The 16,799-nt window shown below is 44.0% G+C and overlaps 1 protein-coding gene across 2 annotated transcripts in view; it reads left to right on the forward strand.

Moving 5' to 3' along the window:
* Positions 1 to 16,799, forward strand: part of LOC129325093 (protein lifeguard 3-like) — a 46,457-nt gene that overhangs the window by 10,489 nt on the left and 19,169 nt on the right. For both annotated transcript variants that reach the window (XM_054972620.1, XM_054972621.1), the window contains 5 exons: positions 1,882 to 2,066; positions 8,814 to 8,899; positions 9,208 to 9,272; positions 15,236 to 15,289; positions 16,275 to 16,325. In XM_054972620.1, the coding sequence (XP_054828595.1) occupies positions 1,907 to 2,066; positions 8,814 to 8,899; positions 9,208 to 9,272; positions 15,236 to 15,289; positions 16,275 to 16,325 (416 nt within the window). In that variant the 5' untranslated portion in view covers positions 1,882 to 1,906. The remainder of the gene's footprint in view (positions 1 to 1,881; positions 2,067 to 8,813; positions 8,900 to 9,207; positions 9,273 to 15,235; positions 15,290 to 16,274; positions 16,326 to 16,799) is intronic.

A 16,799-nucleotide genomic window follows, 5' to 3' on the forward strand; every position in this document is an offset into this window, starting at 1 on the left:
GGCCCGGATCAGGTCAGTGCCGGGCAGGGGAGGATTCCTCCACCTGGCACTGACCTGATCCAGGCAGTTTCAGCCCCAACCTGGGCAGTTTTGGCCCTAATCCAGGCCAAAATGGGCCCAAAATGACCAAAAATGGCCATTTTGGGCCTGGATTGGGGCCAAAATGGCCAGGACCGGGTCAGTGCCAGGCGGGGGAGGTTTTCCCCACCTGGCACCAACCCAGTGTCAGCTATTTTGGCCCTGATCGGGGCCTTTTTGGCCCCAATCTGGGCCCAAACGAGCCAAAAATGCCCATTTTCTGCCATTTTGGGTCCGTTTCGGCTTGAATTGGGGCTGAAACATCTGGGACCAGGTCGGTGTTGGGCGGGGGAGGCTTCCCTGCCCTGGATCGGGGCCAAAACAGCCATGATCCAAAAGTCAAGTGGGTGGGGCCACCTGACACGTGACCTGTTGGGGGAACTGCTGGAATGGTGTTTCGGTGCGTTCCCCCTCAAAATGAGCCCCGGTCCATGTTTACCAGGAGGGCAGGATCTGTACACAGATCCTTCCCGTACATGTGGTTGCCATGTTGTTCAAACCAGGCAAAACACAGATTTTCAGCTGGGTACACACAATCCAGAACCCTGAAAAATCCTGGTTTCATGTCACTTTTACAGAGGATATTCATCCTTCTTTCAGAAAACAAGGCAACTGCCTGTATCGGGAGGATCATGAGTAGTGGACGCTCCTGATATGTGCAGTTGGCAGGCTCCATATACATGTGAATGTAATGTCTGAAAAAGGCTAAATGGGATAAAGTGTCTGTAAATCAAAGAGTAATTAGCCTATACTAGCAGCAACTATACAGATCCTGTAAATGGCAACACAGATTCAGAGTTCTAGATGTGTAATCATAATAACAGCAACAACATTCAATTTATATACTGCTCTTCAAGACAACTTACCCACTCAGAGCAGTTTATAAAGTAGGGTAGGTAAAGGTAGTCCCCTGTGCAAGCACTGAGTTATTACTGACCCGTGGGAGGACGTTGCATCACGACGTTTTCTTGGCAGACTTTTTTTAACGGGGTGGTTTGCCATTGCCTTCCCCAGTCATCTACACTTTACCCCCAGGAAACTGGGTACTTGTTTTACCGACCTCGGAAGGATGGAAGGCTGAGTCAACCATGAGCCGGCTCCCTGAACCCAGCTTCCACCAGGATCAAACTCAGGTCATGAGCAGAGCTTGGGCTGCAGTACTGCAGCTTACCACTCTGCGCCACAGGACTCCTAGTTTACAAAGTATGTTATTATCCTCATGACAATCACCCTGTGAGGTGGGTGGGGCTGGAAGAGCTCCTAGAAGCTGTGACTGACCCAAGGTCACCCAGCTGGTTTCAAGCAGAAGAGTGGGGAATCAAACCTGGTTCTCCAGATTAGAGTCCTGCCGCTCTTAACCACTACACCAAACTGATGTCACTCTGGGAGGAGATACTCTCAGATTTGCTGTGGCAACGGTTACTACCCAGTGAGAAGTTTGGTATCTCCCGCCAGCTGAAAGGGAAAGGGGTGGTGTCACCAGGTGGAAATGTGGGACAGCTGTGGGGTTTTTCAATCTCCGGAGATTGGAGGGAACAGGGCTTGCAAGTTCATTCCTTGAGAGGCAACACTAAGAATAGAATCCTTGTCTTCTCTCTGGGACCAGCTGTGCTTGAAGGGAGCAAAACCACACAATTAAAATCCCTCCCTTGTCCTTTATGGTTTCCCTCTGGTTCCCCTGCTAGCCATTTTTTGAAAAGTTACTTCAAGCCTGATGCCCATGGAATGATCTGATTGTACTCCATGTGTTAGATATTTTCGGATAGTGGGTCATAATTGGGTTTGCCTCTTTCTTTTTTCTAGGTGCTGTGAGTCTTGCTGAGACATCATGTCCAATCCTAGTGCTCACCCAACTTATGATAATAAGGAACCCCTCCAGCCACCACCATATTCTTACCGAGAACATCCACCAAATAGTGGTTACTATCCACACCTTGGAGGCTATCCCGAGCCAGTTCCTCCTTTGGAAACAATACCAATTAACTTTAGTAAGTTTATTTTTCTTCTTGGGATGATATGTTTTGTTTTAATTGAAAACCAGATTAAAGAAACAGAAAAGCCAAGTGCCATAGCTGAACAGTTTTTTTTAGACCTATACTGTTTTCTAAAAGTGTCCAGAGTTTTTCTGTGTTCTGCAGAGCTGGAAAAAGAATGCCTGAACTAGATGGTGATTGGCTGAAAATTAAACACTGTGGTGGATTCAAGCTCAAATGTGGATTAGGGTCATTCCACACGGGTTATTTTGCCCCAGGTTCAGTGCCTTTGGGAAACAGGCTAGAGACTTACCTTTTTAAAAAATGAAAGCTGGGAATTCAGAGAACCTGCTACACATATTGTAAGAATGTTCTGTCTATACAATAATCTTATATTGCTGATTTAAAATACTGAAAGAAATCCTAGTGGTACTGAAGTGAAAATGGCCACTGCCGGGAGACTGGGGCAGAGAAACGGTAGGGGGGAAATGCTATATGGGAGCCTTGTTGCCATTGTGCTGTATTGGCAGCAATGAGGAAACTACACATGCCTGCCCTTTGTGTGGGAAACATCTAGGTAACTATTGACTCTGTCTAATTACTCTGGAATATACTCCCAGTCAGAGTAATAAAAGACAAAAGTATATGTCCAAATTTGAATTTGTGATTATGGAACTTGACTGTAGAAGTGAATTCTAGCTTTGGTTAATGTAGTCTTGTGTATGTGACACAGGGGAGAAGTTGAGATACAAGCCAAAATCTGAAATTCCCTTAGCTGATAAAACAGGACTGTTACACTCAAAGAACTATAGGAATGACTCCAGAACACACTTCCCCTGCCTTTTTGGACCAAGATGTACCTGGAAATGCAAAAAGACATACTTACAGAAGTAGGAATTGAACAAAGCAAGTTGCACAACATCAGGAGAATCCCCTCAGGAGCTCAGAACAGCATACATCATTCCCCCTCCTCAGTTATATCCTCACAACAACACTGTGAGAGGGTGACTGGGCCTCATGGCAGAGTGGAAGTTTGAACCTGGGTCTCCCAGAGCCTAATCCAACACTGCAATCATTATACTGTGCTAGCTCAGTTGTTGACACAGTAATGTAAAATTGGAAATCCATCATTCTATAATCTCTGAACTCACATTCACAACTGAGAAGAAAGGGGGAGGATGTCATAGCCAGGGATACATGTGATACTTGAGTGTATTTTACTCAGAATACTAAATGCTATGGATTGTATCTAACTGACTGCCAGTGGGGCTCTGCTTGTGGAATGGAACTTCTCCCTCTGAGGTGGAGGACATCTTGGGTGATTCCCACCATCCAATCAGGGAGGCAGGAACTAACTTTCTTCCTCTTCCTGTCTAGCCTGTGGGACCACCCTCTCTCCAGTTCTGTTCCTGCCTCCAGGGAGAGCAGTTCTGCAGCAGACTAGCTCTGCTGCCTTTTTTCTCTCTATCTCTTGTTTATCTTTCTTCTTCCTCAAATCATTCTTTACCTTACTCCTTACTTACTTCATTATCTTACTCTACTCCCATTTCCTCTTCTTTTGCTCCTCTTGCCAAAGAAAGAAAAGAAGAGGAAGAGATGGTCTCTAGAGAGTCATCGGACTCTGAGGAAAGCTTCATGGAGAAGAATTTGGGCTGTTCCCACGGAGAGCCATCCTTCCGGTGGCGGGAACAGGCCCAGCCAGCACCAGCATGCCTCTGAGGCTGTATGGGTTCCCTGGCAAGGAGAATATGGGCTGTTCCCATGGAGTGCCGTCCTACCGATGGCGGGAACAGGCCCAGCTGGCACCAACATGCCTCTGAGGCTGTATGTGTTCCCCGGCAAGGAAATGGCCTTGGAAGAGACGCAGGCCTCTCAACAGCTCCATCTTCCACAGAGGGAGCTTGTTAAAACAGCGTGCCTCAGCCAGCCAGCTGAGAACAGCGCCACCTGGTGGAGCTCAATTTTGGCGGGAAACAACGCAATGCACTTGCCAATCTCCTGGCAGGAGAAACACGGCTGAAACATAATCCAGACACCCAGAGCTCCAGCCGACAAGCCCAGGAGGGCCACGTAAGTGTTCCCCCGAGCGTGTTATACCTCCAGATTTCCTGTCAGCAATTAGACTGGCTGTGAGGGAGAAAATCCTGTTACTTTACCAGTCAGAAGCACCTTGGCCCTATAAAGATTCCAGGAATCTCCTCAGCCCTGGCTCCATGTGAATGTGCCCATGCCAATCTCCTGCCTGGAGATTTTACAGCAGGCCTTTCCCCTTTGGATTTAGCCCTGCCTTTCCCTGTCAGATGGGTAATGTATAAAGGGCGCAATTTTGCCGGTGTCTTTGAACCTTTTAACTCTTAAGACTAACCAGGAGAGAGGAAATAGTGGTGTGGTGTCTACCTCCTCCTCCCTCCATGAGTAAGGCTGTAGCTCTGTGGAAGAGCTTCTGCTTTGTATGCAAAAGATCCAGGTTTGTTCCCCTTAACTCCAGTTTAAAAGATTAGGTAGATGAGGAGGGGGGAAAAAAAAAGAAAAGAAAAACCTCTTTCTGAGACCCTGGTGACCTGCTGCCAGTCTGAGGAGAGAACACTGACTGATGGTCTGAGTCAGAATAAGGCAGTTTGTAACGTTTATAATTCAGGGATCCCCACGGAAATGACGTAGAAAGGGGAGCAATTTGTCTGGCCCTTTTCCAGTTCAGAGCTCTGTATGGACAAGGTTGCAGACAAAACATATATAAACAAGCAGGGGGGATTCAAGACCTTGAAGTGACACAGGTGGCAGCAAGGATACTTACCTGGGAGGATGGTCACCTAGCTTCAATCAGAACTGTACACATCAAAGGCATATCCAATGCCCAGGCAGACTGGCTGAGGGGACAACGGGTATAGTCCCTTAAGAAACATCTCATAACATTGCACTTCACAACACCTAATGAACCTGTGTGCGCCCCAACACAGCCATCAACTACTGGGGTACATGACAAGATTTGTTCTACTCACAAGCAGATGCCCTGACATTGCAGTGGCCATTAGGCCTCCTCTATGTATTACTACCCTTACCAGTAACAGACCATGCCTTTCCACCCTCCAACAGATGGTGATATTTCCACCTCTCATCCTACTGACCTATCCGGTCAAGTTACAGCAGGGGCCGATTTGGCTCTCTCATTTAGACTTATTCTGCTTAACCGTGTGGAAATAGAAAGGAACACCTTTCTAAGATGGGAATATTTCTGAGAGGTGGCCGACATTCTCCTAGCATTCAGAAAACAGTTTATGCTCAGAATTTACAACTCTTATTGGGAAGCCCTCACTCAGTAGACATTTTACACAGCCCTGACCAAGCATCCATTTGAACCAGTCAAGGATGTTCCCCTAAGAAGGCTGAGAATGAAGACTATCTTCCTTATTATGTTCGCGTCTGCCAGAAGATTTAGTCAGACCTGAACTCTGTATCTTTCCCAATAGTAAGGTGATGCCTCGTACTGTCTTCCAAAACCGTATTCCAAACTGCATAGTTTGCAAGAGATAAGGCTACCATATTTATACCTGTACCCTAAATAGACTAGGGAGGGGCTCTGACACAACCTAGATGTCAGAAGGAGGATTAAGGCCTCTGCTCCGAATATTGCAATTTAGAAAGTCAGTCTTACTGTTCTTAAATATATCTCATCTCAGTTTAGGGAAGAAAATGTCTTCAGCAGCAGCAGGTGCCAATAGCAAAACATACACTATCAAAACTCCTAAAAACTCTTTTTGCAGAGGTTCCTTGTGGGATACCAGCTCACTCTTTGAGGGATGCTACTACCAGTGCAGCGTTACACGGGAACACTTTTGTAGAAGGCTGCAAGTTTGTCAGTCTTGACCTTATTAAGATGCTACAAATCGAATCTATATGATTCAGCGGACAGCGACTGTAGTGGAAAAGTACTGCAGTGCGTGATCATGGACGAAGACCACATCCCACCCAGAAACTGGAAACTGCTTTGGGAGCACCCAAGATGTCCTCCGCCTCAGAGGGAGAACGGACCTTTGGACACTTACCGTGAAGGGTCCTTCTCCTCTGAGGAAAGGAGGACATCTTGCCCTCCCCGGGTCTCCGTCCTTCTCTACCCTGCTGCCTCATTCTTATACCTCCTCCGGGTTATGCTTTATTTACAGTACATGTTAATGCAACAGGTGTTTTTTCTCTCAGTATTAACAGTTGCTGAATGATAAATTCAATGTTACTGCTTTGTGGAGTCACCTGAACTGAAGAGAGGGTGATCCCACAGGCTAGACAGGAAGAGGAAGAAAGTTAGTTCCTGCCTCCCTGATTGGATGGTGGGAATCACCCAAGATGTCCTCCTTTCCTCAGAGGAGAAGGACCCTTCACGGTAAGTGTCCAAAGGTCCGTTTTCTGCCTCCCTCAACCTGCTACAGCCTAATAGTATATCTGGGGCCTGCCAGAAACAGCACTGAGTACATTGTAGAAGTCTGCAGTTGGAGGGGGAAATTGGTGACAATCTCACCACAACTCTGTGGCCCATAGAAGTGCTGTTCTATTGGTGGAAAACAATAATTGGTTACACCAACCCCTTTAGTTTTCCTGAGGAACTTCAGCAAAGCACAGAAAAAGCATTTTCTTTCTCAAATGTTTGTATTTGTACTGGAGTTGTATATTATGAGACCACAAACAGGACACTTTTAAAGATTTCACCTTGCATTTCTGCTAGAGTCTGTCATTTTAAAACAATGGAAGGCAGGAACTAGTGTAACAGATAACTATAGGGTTACTCCACTATGGCACAATGGCGATTACAGGTGATTTGTAAAGCCTTCAAAAGCCCACTGGTATAGGTAGGAGAAATGGCAGTTGGCAGAGGGAAATGCACACAAAAATTTGTGGACACTTGGAGGACTGTGCAAATGCTGTTTGCAGTAGCAGTAACAGTACAACAGAGCATCTTTGCCATGCGAATGCAGCCCTTCACAGAGGCAAGGTGTAGCAAGGTTTTAACTGCAAGGCTGATTTCAGTTAATGATTGAAAGTGGACATTGATTCATTCAGCTAATTGAAGGAGGACACTAATTCACTCTACTGATACCAGGCTGAATGAGACTGGGCATGTTATTTTTTTCGACTTGTCTTCTCATAGCCCAGTTTACTCACAGAGGCAGTTTCCCCACTATACACGGAGAAGGTATCCTCCAAATAATATAGCTCTCTCTCAGATTTTCTGCCCAGTGCTCTTATTTGTCACTGCTGAATTTAAAGGGGAGAAACCAAGAAAAATGGGGCAAAGAGCAGGGGGAAATGCAGCAGGGGAAAATAAAGTCATCCATTGTCTGTCCTGAAGAGAAGGATCTGGTGCTGTCAAGTCCATAGCACTGAAGGCTGGTCTGGGAGCAGAATCAACAATTGGGATGAGTTTCTGCTATTGCAGGAATGGCAGAGGTTATGAAAATGGAGGGGTTGAGGTGCTATCTTTGTGCGCCATGGTTTTACCTGGGCATAAGTAGAGGAAGCACCTGGACTGGCCAAATTTGGTACAAAGCTAGGATCAGGGTTTTGGAAACCGCCGTGCCATCATTGAATTTTGAGTTATATTCTGATTGGTGTACAAATTTGCAAAATTAGGATGTGGACCTCCCTTTGGCTTGAGGGTCTGACCTTGAGCTGGCGTAGGACTGTTAAACCTATTGTAAAGAGTACCAGAAGGTGCATCAAGAAGATGCTGAATGTAATTGAATTAGCAGGGCAGGCAGGAATGACTCACTCCTGCCAGTGCCAACAATGACCAGCGATGGCTGCTAGCCCTGCCTTGCTGCATGATTGAGTTATGCAGAAGATTCAGGTTGTGGAGATGAAATTAAGTTAAATATTCTGCAGACTGATGTCATTGGTTGTGGCCATTCGAGTGGGGAGCTCTGGAGACTTAAACAGGCCTTTGATATACTCCTGGGAACATTCAGGAAGTTGCACCTGAGAGCATCTTGGAGAAATTCCTGTCTGTTTCAGAGACCCAATTTTAATATCAAACTGCATATGTGGTCCATGTTTCTGGTGTCTGGAATTCAGAGGGTTGTGGGGAGCTCACACACATTTAAGGGGTCCCTGTAGATAATAATAATAACAGTCGATTTATATACCACCCTTCAGGATGACTTAGCATCCACTCAGAGTGGTTTACAAAGTATGTCATTATTATCCCCACAACAAAACACTCTGTGAGGTGGTTGTGGCTGAGAGAGCTAGAAGCTGTGACTGACCCAAGGTCACCGAGCTGGCTTCAAGTGGAAGAGTGAGGAATCAAACCTGGTTCTCCAGATTAGAGTCCCGTGCTCTTAACCACTACACCAAACTGGATGGATAGCCTTGTATGCAACAGCACAAGAGCCTGCGTGCAGCTAATGAGGGGTCAGCTGACAAAATGAGAACCAGCTTCAGATCCGTATTGCACTTTCCTCTCCCAAATCCTTTGCAAGGTGATTGGATAAAAAATTACTTAAAGTTTTCCCTGACATCTCTGTAAGGAAAGAGACTGCATTTGCTTTTTTAAAAAAATGAACACTGACATTCAGAAAGGGGCATAGTGTATTTCTGAGGTCACTGCCTCTAGCTAGCTACTGGACTGCTTCTGCTGGTGGTAGAATGTGAAATGGAAGCCCTCTGGCTGTCGCCACGTACCCATTAGAAAAGGTAACCTTTGAATTACCCTGGTCTGAAATTGTTTGGGGCTTTTTAAAGGTCAATACCAACATTCTCTCTATGTCTCGATAGGTGGCATCAATGGTACAGAAGGGAATGGGGCTTTCAGTTCAGCAGACTGGGATGTCAAGAAAGTTCGACATAATTTCATCCGCAAGGTAACTTTGAGGCATCAGTGCTGTGCAGGCTGGGATACATGAACAGTTTTCTGCCATTCAGAACACAGTGGCTGTTCTTGCTCTGAAGGATGGATGAAGAGTTGTCCGGCTGTCTAGCTGCTAAAATTGCATGTGTGTGAGAAGCAGCATTCCTATATAAATGTTGGTGGAAGAGCACTCTGTTTTATGGGCCCAAGTGCATGATTTAAGACATGGCTGCTATGCACTTTGATCCAGCCATAATGTATGTGATAGTTTCCTGTGTACGTTTATGAATCCTCATGCTAATGTTGTGTCTTCATATCTAGGTTTACAGCATCCTCTCAGTGCAACTGCTTGTGACTGTGGGCATCGTTGCAGTTTTCACTTTTGTGTAAGTTTTTCCCTTGTTTTCCAGTTCTGATAAAAAGAAAGAAAAGCATTCCAACAAAATGATATACATTTCCTTGTGCAGAAACTCAAAATACCCATTTTTTTCTGGCATTAGCTTAGTAATTACGCTGACTGCTGGCGGTAGCTTCATTAAGGGTTTACTCTTAACAGGAATTAGTACCACCTAGTGAGTGTGACAGTGAAGCTAAGAGCATCAGGAGTTTAGATTCATTCAAGAGCCTAACACAAAGGAGAGTCACTCAAGGCAGAATGGTTAAAGGTGAAACACCAGACTAAGATTGATTCACCCTTTTCAGAAATAAATGGTCATATCAGCAGAAGAGATACGGTGATGAGGTGGAAGGATTCTTGAAGGATAGCTAAGGGGGCAGCAGCAGTAGTGGAAAGTGACACTGGCAGAGGATCTTTCACAGATAACAACAGTGACATTTCGGCTAACCTTGGTACTGCGCAGAAGAAGGCAATGATAAACCACTTCTGATCATCTCTGGCCTTGAACTATATGAGACAACCCCAAACAAAAGATATAGTGCTGAAAGACAAGACCCCCAGGTTAGAAGGCACTCGGCTACTGAGGAAGAACAGGGAACAAGTATGAATAGCACTCTTCTGAATGGTGGGATTGGATTGAAGCCAAAAGGATGTCCAGTTGCTGATGCGAATAGATGCAAATGGAAATTCCAAAGCTGTGCTACACACATAATAGGAATGTGGAATGTGAGACGTATGAATCAAGGTAAGCTTAACATTGTAAAATGAGAAATGGAACATTTAAACATTGTAATCCTGTGTGTGAGTGAACTAAAGTGTACTAGAATAGAACATTTTCAGTCAAAACTTACGAAGTGTTTTAGTCTGGAAATGACAGACTTGGAAGAAATACCCTAATAGTGAGGCAACATGTAGCACAAGCAATCAGGAGCTGTTATGCAAAGTCTGACCAAATAATATCAACTAGTCTTCATGGAAGGCCTATCAACATAACCATCATTCAGGTTTATGCCCCCCAACTACAGACGCTGAAGAGGAAAAAATTGAAAGCTTTTATGCAGGTGTCCAAGAAGACATAGAGTATATACCTACACAATAGGTACTGATAATCATAGATGGCTGGAATGCAAAAATAAGAGACAAAGCAGAATCAAATGTTGTTAGAAAAGTTGGACTAGGATTATGAAATGAAGCAGGAGAGTGACTCATAGAATTTTGTGAAGCCTGCGATTTGTCATTGCAAACATATTTCAGGAAACCAAACGTGGAAATCACCCAATGGCCAATAAAGGAATCAAATAGATTAGATAGTCAGAAGCAGAATATGGAGAAGCTCTATTCTGTCTTCTAAAACAGCACTAGGAGCTGATTGTAGTACAGACTATGAATTGTTAATATCAAAAATTGGAATAAAGTACTAAAAGAATCATAGTGCCAAAATATTATCTAAAATATGCTAAATAATTCAAAGAACATGTAAAGAACAGATTTGCATTACTACATTTAATTGATTGTTTTTGGGGTTTTTTATAAATTTTTATTTTAATTACTAACATCAAAACTACAAACAGAAAAAGGAAAAAGGAAACAAGGGGAAAGGGAAAAAACAACATAAGAACACAGACTATAACTACAAGTATTGAATTCCCTTCATAATACAATTATTTAAAGTTAAACTTTCTAATATGCTATTAGATTGGTAGATCAGGATCAGGTCTTCTTCCCCCTCCCCTGCGTCTTGGTCTCAGTTCTCTTTGAACAGCTACAATAGCTGCACTCCCTCCCTCCTCCCCACTCCCCCCTTCAAATTCTGGATCTTCTTCTTGCTCGAACTCTTGATGATTAAGCACAAAATCCCTCAGCTGTACTTCCGATATTATCTTGTAGGCTTGGTGTTTATATCTAAACCAGATGCCTTCCGGAAATAACCATTTGTATTTTATATCACGCTTTCTCAGAAGAGCTGCAAACTTTTTGTATTTGAATCTTCTTTTCCGAGCTAAAAATGGAATGTCCTTCAATATCTTAACCTTGTTGCCAAGAAAGTCCAAGTCCACGTTAGTCGAATTGTATAAAATGGTGTCCCGAGTCTTCTTAGATGAAAAATCAATAATAATCTCGCGAGGCAGCTGACGCTTCATTGCATATTTTGAAGATGTCTGACGGACTTCCAGAATATCGCTTTTTAACTCTTCTTTAGTTGCCTTTGCGAATGACGCCAAAAGTTCCGACACCAAATCCTTTAAATTTTCACTTTCCTCCTCCTTCACATTCTGTAAACGCAATACCGTCTGAGCACGATCCACTTGTAGTCCTATCAATTGATTCTCCAAAAGCTTTACTTCTTTGTTTGTAGCTCTCATGAGTGTTGCATTTTCTCGAGCAGATTTCTCTGCCTCGAGCGCTACATCTTTAATGATTTTCACTTCATTTTCAACTGAGCCAACCCTTTGTCCGATTTCATTTAGCTTATCAACAAAGGGTTTCATAGCTTCAACGACCAACCGTTTAACCACCTCTTCAAGAGTCTCTCCCTTCCCCTGCAACGCATCCGAAACCGATTTGCCCATAGCAGGGCTCTGCTTTTTCGTCGCCATCTTAGGGGGGGGGGGGGAGTCCGCCAACTAAGTTCCAAAACTCAATGAAGGGGAAGATATCCGAACCTTCTTAAGCTTCAACTCCCACCAATCCTTCGCATACGCTTAGAGTAACAGAAGGGATCCGCTTACTTACAGGCTTTTCACCTTAAATCTGCTTGTTGCCGTTCTCCATGGCCTGGTAGCACACGATGTGCTGCGCAAGTCTGCCGGCCTCCATAGGAGCAGACGGGCTATTTACGCCCTGGATCGACTTCAGGGGGCTCTTCCCGCAGCGCTCCGGACCCTGACCCCCTACCTGGGAGTCCTGGGGTTTAACCCTCGCAGGTCAACCACCCGGTCAGGCTGCTCGGCCGCTTCCTCCCGGACCTGCGGAGAGGAGCGTCCGACATGGCTGGGAAACCGAAACCGAATTCCTACATTTAATTGATTGTGAATTGAAAGCACTGTGGGCTGAAAGCAGAGATAGAAGAGTGGTATATAGGCACAGCTGTTGTTGATGTTATTGTTATAGTATCAAGGAAGAATGGCAAAGATTATTCCTGTAGCCAAAAGAAAGGGGAAGCCTAGATGGATGATTGCAGGAACTCTTAAAATTGCTAAACACTGAGGAGAAAAGGTGACAGAAATAGGGTTAGAATTCTAAATACACCTTTTAAGTGACTTGCACAATAATAAACAGTGCAAAGAAGTAGATGAGAACAACAAAAAAGGAAGAACAAGAGATCTATTCCTCAAAATCCAGGAAATAAAAGGGAAATTCACACCATGGTTAGAGATGCTGAAAGATCAACATGGAAATACAGTATCCTATCAGGACAAAATAAGGGAAAGATGGAAACAATACTACTGAAGAACTATACAGAAGAGATGAAAGGATGAAAGATTCCTTCAAAGAAGAATCTTTTGATGATGAACCTGAAATCTTAGAAAGTGAAGTGAAAGCTGTACTAAAAGCAATTGGGAGAAACAAATCACCTGGAATATATATCAACAAATACGGAAAATGAAACAATAGACCACAGACTGGAAATGCTAAATCTACATTCCAATTCTGAAAAAAAGGAAATATCGAAGATTGTAGCAACTATTGGACCATTGCATTAATTTCCCATGCAAGCAGAGTGATGCTCAATATTCTACACCATATATGGACTCTTACCATATATGGAATGAGAAATACCAGATGCTCAAGTGGGATTCTGGAAAGGAAGAGGCTCTAGAGATCATAGTCCAAATTTACGATGGCTAAAAGAGCATACCAGGAATTTCAGAAGAAAATCAGCCTGTTTTATAAATTACAGCAAAACTTTTAATTGTGTAGATTTTGAAAAGCTATAGTTAAAGAAATGAGGGTGCCACAGCATCTGATTGTTTTGATGCACAACCTGTACTCTGGACAAGAGGCTACCGTTAGGACAGAAAATTGGGGAAACAGAATGATTTCCAGTTGACAAGATATCAGACAAGGATGTATGTTATTACCTTATCTGTTCAACCTGTATGCAGAACATAACATAAGGAAAACTGGATTTTATTTAGATGAAGGTGGAGCGAAAATTAGTGGAACAATAACAGTTTGAGATGTGCAGATGACACCACATTACCGGAGAAAATAGTGAAGACTTGAAACGACTACTGATGATGGTTAAAGGATAAAGTGCCAACTCAGGATTACAGCTGAACATCAAGAAGACAAAAGGAATGGCTACTGAGGAATTACACAATGTTATGCTTGACACTGAAGAAATAGAAATTGATAGATTTTCTATTCCTTGGCTTAAACATGAACCCAAAGGGAGACTGCAACCAAGAAACCAGAAAGAGATTGAGACTTCAAAGGACAGCCATGGAGGAACTAGAAAAGAAAAGACCCTTAAGTAAAAGGATGCTTTGCTAAGGACCAAGATCAAGATAATCTATTCTATGTTATTCCCCATTACTATGTACAGGTGTGAAAGTTGGACAATAAAGAAAGTTGAGAGGAAGAAAATGGATTCATTTGAAATGTGGTGCTGGGAGAGAGTTTTACATATGCAAATATGCATATATTTTCATATATATACAACAGTAGTTCTGAAAGGAAAAAAGTATGTTTTCTTTTGATGATACATGCATGCGTGCTGTCTAAGAAGCACTTCCCCCTTTCTTTGTCACATAGCAGAGAATGCCTCTTCTAAGATGGCACTCAAATTCTCTAAGAACTTGGTGCTAACAAAATTTATCATTTCTGCTGCTTGGTTAATGCTGAAGCACTTTTTAAATTGAACAGCAGTATTTGAATTATTCTACCAGAACCCACACAAGTACACATGAAGCTGCCTTATACATAGCCCTGTTCACAAGATAAATGGAATGCACATACAATTCATGTGCAGTGAACAGTTGATTTTTTCTTTAAATGCGTTAAGTAATTCTCATGTAAAATTCAATGCATTTTCAGCTGAATGAGTGATTTAAACCCCATATTTATCCAGGTACTGGTCCTCAACTTTATTTGTAAAGTGAATACACTTTGGCTGTTCTTACCAACATTTATGCACGTACATGCAGGTTGTGTGTGTGTTCACTGTAACATGGGAACAAGGCTACTGCTAGCACTGTCATGGTCAGTATTGTCTGTTCTTCTGACCACTCTCCAGGGTCTCAGGCAGAGATCTTGCACATCTTTCACATCCCTATTACCTGATCCTTTAAACCTGGATGTCAGGGATTGAACCTGGGACCTTATCACAGTGGCATACTGGTTGCAATGAACTTTTAAAAATACCAGGAAATAACTGTATTTCTGATTTACTTAAAGCCATAATGGTAACCCACCTGTGCTGACAACTCAGAGACTGGATTTTTAATTGAATCATCCTAACTCCTTCGGCAGTCCTCTGCCGACAGAAATATGGTGGGCATTCTTCCAGTCTTTCCTGTCCCAAAGACTAAAGAAGACGGAGTCCACTGCCTTTTGCTGGCACAGGGCATCTCTTCTCCCATGCCACTGGGTTGCTTTGAACGGGACAGGGTGTGATAATGGTGAATAGGGCACTGAAAACATCTACTTTGGGGCACTGGGCGACAAAAATCAGTTTAACTGAAGGTCCTCTGGAATCTCTGTTCTCTAGGACACCTGATACCATTATCAAACAGTAAATCTATGTTCTTATATACATATTTTTAAAAGGAGTTGGATATATCCTTTCAGTTTTTGAACTGATTGCACAGAGCCAATAGCTTTTGTAAAAAGAAAGTTGTGGTTTCTCTTTGCTGGATTTAGACTGTAATGTGGAGATGTGTTCTTTCCACAATTGTGGATGTACAGTAAAAACTATAACCCATTTCATACTAACTTCTCTCTCCACAGCACCCCTGTAAGCAGTTTTGTGCGAAGAAATGTGGCTGTTTATTATGTGTCTTAGTAAGTATTGCCTTTTCCTTCTGTCTGTAAAGCTGCCGGGTGCTCATGGTTGTGTGCAGGGCCACTGAGATGACCCCCAAGCAGGGCCGGTGCCACCATTGAGGCGGTGAGGCGGGGGCTGCGGGCACCAAGGGCCGGAGGGGGTGCCGGTGGCGGAGGCGCACTCCACGGATCTGGCGTGCCTGCCTCCTGCTGCTGCTGCCACCAGCCAGCGCCGCTGCCGCCACATGCCCCCGGGTGGGCGCAGCAGCCACGGGCCATGGACGGCATGCGGCCGGGGTGGCATGTGGAGTGCGGGCAGCCTCCTCACGCCGCCTCAGCCACCCACCGGCCAATGGCGCCGGCGGTGACCCCAAGCCTTATGCTTCTCACCAAACCATCCTCATCACTGCTCTACCAGCAGTTGGAAGTACAACAAGGAGGGTGGGTGGAGGCTGCTGGAAGTGAGAAAAATGATCTCAAGATTTCTTGGGGAGGGGAAGATCTTCTGCCTAACAGCTGTGGACATCTGTGACTCTGCCTACCAATAATGCTGTATTGCCCCTCTGCTGTCAGGTGTGTGATAAAAGTCACCCTGTTGCAGGGCCACACAGGATTCTTCCCCTAAACTCAGGAGCAGTACCTTGCCTTGGCATCGGCCATACTTCTACTCCTCTGCGGAGTCTCCCATTCCCTTGGAACACTATTTTGGTTAGCAGTGAACTTCTGCATAGAGCACAGGGACAGTCCTGTGCATAAATACCTGGGCAAAAGTACCACTGAATTCACTGGGTCTTACTTTAACACAGCACTGGGTTGCATATCACTTCTGTTGTAAAAAAGGGCAAATAAACTTAAGAGAGATCCACTCCAGTAATAGTCATGCATACAGATCTGGTGGCACAAAAATTACAGCAGAAGTAGTGGTGGTGTGCTAGGGAGGGTGGAAGTACTTTGATATGAGATCCTACTACAGTTCAACAATTACTTCATTTCCTTCCCCCAGTGGTGTATTCCTGGTCACTTATCTTGTGCTGGCGTGCTGTGAAGGCCCGCGGTAAGTATGTTTGCGAACTTGCCATATAAGAAGGAAGGATCACAATCTTCTTTCCTTACCAAAATTAAGGCCAGAAGGTCATCCATAGAGAAATTACGACCCCTAAAACTTGGTCTTCAGATAACCATTTTGATATGTTCAATAAGGGGTTTTATTTAAATGTTTTCTGTCCTGCTCAGTTAGCCCAACAGCCTCTTGAAGCTGTTCACAGTGTAGCAACAGATAACAAAATACTGTAATAAAAACCAACTGCTATGGTCTACCGTCTTACAAGGTGAGGCGGGCAGCTAACTGTTGCCAATCAGAATAACAAAAAACAGCTGCACGCACACTCTGAGTGCAGCAACAGAGACCTTTTACAAATTTTATAAAAGCTCGGAAGGAAATCAACCAGACAAAATTCCTGGAGAAGTTATAAAGATTTGGGGTGGAGGGTGGGGTAGGGTGCAACAGTTAGCAAGAACCCAGAGGCTT

Source organism: Eublepharis macularius, chromosome 2 (assembly GCF_028583425.1).
Source record: "Eublepharis macularius isolate TG4126 chromosome 2, MPM_Emac_v1.0, whole genome shotgun sequence".
NCBI classification, from domain to species: Eukaryota; Metazoa; Chordata; class Lepidosauria; order Squamata; family Eublepharidae; genus Eublepharis; species Eublepharis macularius.